The sequence below is a fragment of the Haplochromis burtoni genome, unplaced genomic scaffold (genome assembly GCF_018398535.1).
Source record: "Haplochromis burtoni strain Fernald_Lab_line unplaced genomic scaffold, NCSU_Asbu1 Contig_160, whole genome shotgun sequence".
NCBI lineage: Eukaryota > Metazoa > Chordata > Actinopteri > Cichliformes > Cichlidae > Haplochromis > Haplochromis burtoni.
Window position 1 is genome coordinate 248,422 of NW_024582521.1, and position 3,905 is coordinate 252,326.

At 36.5% G+C, this 3,905-nt stretch overlaps 1 protein-coding gene across 2 annotated transcripts in view; it reads left to right on the plus strand.

Annotated features, from left to right (window-relative positions):
• The first annotated feature begins 2,200 nt into the window (after positions 1–2,200).
• The window catches only part of daw1 (dynein assembly factor with WDR repeat domains 1), a 23,687-nt gene continuing 21,982 nt past the window's right edge, over positions 2,201–3,905 (plus strand). Inside the window, exons 1-3 of one of the 2 annotated variants that reach the window (XM_005933171.2) lie at positions 2,201–2,326; positions 2,591–2,663; positions 3,308–3,452. In XM_005933171.2, coding sequence (XP_005933233.1) covers positions 2,287–2,326; positions 2,591–2,663; positions 3,308–3,452 — 258 coding nt within the window. In that variant the 5' untranslated portion in view covers positions 2,201–2,286. The remainder of the gene's footprint in view (positions 2,327–2,590; positions 2,664–3,307; positions 3,453–3,905) is intronic. The other variant, XM_005933170.3, reaches the window with a different exon arrangement.

The window sequence follows — 3,905 nt, forward strand, 5'->3', positions numbered from 1 at the left end:
TATATCTGGAACAAACTCCCAGAAAGCCTCAGATCAGCTGAAACACTCAGTTTATTTAAATCCAGGTAAATCCAAGACTCACCTATTCTCAGCTGCATTTGAATAAAACACCAAATCCACACTTTTAAGCTTAAATTTCAAAACTTATATTTTAACTACTGATTCACCTTGTTGTTGAATTGTGGTATATAAATAAACTTGCCTTGACTTGCCTTGCCTTTTAATAAAAGACAGAAAGTGTATCCATAGTCCTTACCACTTCTTCAGAAATGTTCTTGCGTGGTCCAATAAGGTATGGTGTCAGGAAAGGTTCTGCAACCCTACAGTTTGCAAAAAATCCATAGAGTGACAGGATGGCTGTGGGGTAAGCCCATCCAGATGACTTCAGCTTGGCCCAGCACCCCATGTTAGTATCTCAGCAAGACTTCCCTGCTGTTTCCTTTTGTTTTTAGTTGCACTTCAGTCTTGATTTAAAAAAACACTATCTGGTTTAATACCAAAGCACTTTGAGCTTTCGTCAGGTTACCTTGTAAGTAGCTAGAATATAAACACTTAATCATCTACACATGCCTTATTCAGACTTTGACCTGTCAGGGAGCAACAGACAAGAAGAACGGTGAGGAAATAAGTACAGTCATTTATTGTGGGATTGGAGTGACTCACACTCTTAATAGGCATACTGATATTGGGAATATACAAGTGACTATTCCTTCCCAGAGTATAAAGACAGAGCTGCTAATAAAACAAAACATGAAATATTTGGATGTTTTCAAACAATTTATTACTACAAATGACTGCACTCACTGCATTAAGTTATATGAAAAGATTGGCTAGAGATTGCAGGCAAAATGAAGGCATCCGCATACAGTGGGGTGAAAAAGTGTTTGCCTCCTTCCTTATTTCTGTTTTTTTTGTATGTTTATTACACTGAAATGGTTCAGACCATCACACAAATTTACATATGAATGCCACCAGAAATACATTTAAACACAAAATGCTGTTTCGAAATAAAAGTGTTTATTATTAAGGGGGAAAAAATCAAAACCTACATGGCCCCTGTGTGAAAAAGTGATTGCACCCTACGCCTAATAACTGGTTGGGCCACCCTTAGCAGCAACAACTGCAATCAAGTGTTTGTGATAACTGTCAATGAGTTACAGAGAGCAGAGAGCTGCTTTCTGGTATGCACCACAGTTCATGAACAAACTACAGTGTATAATAAACTTTGAAACTCATTACTCATCAATCAGTTTGGAAAATTGGGAAATTTTGCATATTTATTTATTTATGAATTCAGTAAATGAAAAAACAAGGGATTCTCCCAAAAAGGTGTTTTACAGCATTCACCAAAAACCGATTGTTGGTGTCGTAAATGACTTGTTAGCTCCTGATCTGGCAAACATACCGGAAACATATGTCTTAGTAGTGATAAGTCATTTTGAGCAGGAAAGAGCATTCTTGTCACAAGGTAAAAGCTGCAATCTTTTAGCTTTAATTAACTATAAAAACCTTGCATCACAGTTATGTACACATCATTTATGCTTAAAAAAGGACTTAATTTATTATAAAATAGGACTAATAACGCAGAGCCTTGAAAAACTGTTATTTCAAAAACAGGTTATTTTTTTTATTTTATATACAACCCTTTCGTAAATCTAGTTTACTAAAATCTATTAGAGCAAATATATTAGACATTGAAAAAAGTGATCGTCTGCCAAAAAGTGACTGCCCGTGTTTAAACTGCTGTACATGACTTGCTGGCCTATAATATTTGAAATATATGTCAAAAGTAATCTTCATGAATGATATCAACTCATCTTGAGCTACACACAACATTCCTGTCACAAGGTAGAATTTTAGAAGTGACTGTTATATATCCTTTAGCCTATGTATTCCGTTAAAAAAGTCTCACTGGCATTAAAATTTTATTTTTTAAGAGCGATCTGGCAAAGACAGCAGCAGCATGACAATATAGATATTTTAACTGGCCAAAAAGGACCGGGTCATAAAGATACTTGCAAAACTGGTAATTATTTTATATATAGTCTAAAGTCTATTTATCAATATATGTAAAGACATTACACATAATTTTAAAAAAAACAAAAAACACACATAGAAACTTGAAATCACTTTTTGGCAGACCAGCACTTTTTGGTACAACGCCGGTCCTTTAAGGCTTGTATTAGGCATGCGCGGTACGCATGCCTAATACAACGGACGCGAGTCCGGTCGCCATAACAACGGTTTGTTTCTATGTGATGTGATAGGACCTTATTAGAAGTCAGAATGAAACTCAAGCGGTTTCTCCTCAGATATTATCCGCCAGGTAATACAAGTTATGTTTGTAGTCCTATCTAAAATGTTGCTTCTCATGGAGGTCATATGACTGTGCCTAACCTTCATATTAAATCGTTATGGCCTAAAGTTTGTCTGACATTAGCTAGTTAGCTAACGCTTTTCAAACTCAAATCGGCAGAAGGGTTAGATAGTTTGTCATTATAAGACATAACAGGTTAAGTTAACTAGAACCCAGGTGTTGTAATGTCAGCCTCTCTTTAATTCTTTTATTTTTCATTTTTTATGCTGTCAGGTATAATCCTTGAATACGAGAAAGGAGGATTTCTGAGGACCAAATCAATAGAGCTTTTGGATTTGACTCCAGAGTGCGTGAGTTGTACCTGTTAGGATCTCTCTCTCTCTCTCTCTGCGTGTGTGTGTGTGTGTGTGTGTGTGTGTGTGTGTGTGTGTGTGTGTGTGTGTGTGTGTGTGTGTGTGATCTCAGCACTGAAGATAATGTCAATAACAAACTGTTACAACCTACGGTTACATTACCACTAAAAAACGACTTTCTGCAGACTAAAACCCTATTTAAAAACACTTTGTAACCATGTTGCATTTATTATGAAGTTGGACTGTGGAGGAGTTGCAATTCCTTAATGTGGCATTACATTAGACTAGAGATTTCTTTTAAATGACCCATTTACTTTAGGAATACCAACATTACTCATTTCAGCTCTTACTGGCAGTCACAAGGGTGTAAATCTGACAACACGGGGAGTGATATTTTCACACACATTAAACATACTTTGGTGAAATTGTACAGTAAATGTAATCTTTGTTAAGCTGTATTTGTTATCCTAAACCCCATTTCTGTTTCCATTTTCTTTCCCTTTTCTGTTCCTAATGTCTTGGGTTTTTTTGGTTTGTTTTTGTTTTTTGTTTTTTTTACATTTTTTTTCTCTCTTTTGCCATCAAGCTACCTAAAATTACAAAAAGACTTATCACATTTTATGTTTTAAAATTGTAGAACAAATCCAGATGAGTTGGTGGAAGAAATCAGACAATCAGAGCCTCTGGTCACAAAGGCTCAGGCTGATCAGGTCAAACAGCTGGTTATTCGACTTCAGAAGAAACAGACCCAGCAGGACCATCACAGGTTCTGTTTCTCCAAGGTCAGACACAAAACAGCAGTAAATAAATCAACACGTAGACATGACGCTTACAAGGAATTCCTGCTAGTGAAGACATTTATCTATTTCCCTCACATTTTTGAAAGTTATTTGGTGCTCCTTGTAACCTTGATTTTAATGAAAGCATGGTTTTATGAACTAAAGTTTATTTTGTCTGTGAAACATGGCACACGTGTTGCTTATTGAGTTATGATATTAATGCTTTTATTCCACACAGACTGTTGGAACAGTAACATTTTTGCAGCATGAATAAACGGGCACAATCCATTAGCTCGGCGATTAGCAGATGCTATTTACATATGTGGAATGGATTGTGCCCGTTTATTCATGCGATGGTGCCTAGGCCTGACATGATGGGACCACATCATGAACACCGACGTTAGAAAGAGGATGGGAATTGCGCCAATCACTGATAAGATGCAAGAAGCGAGGCTG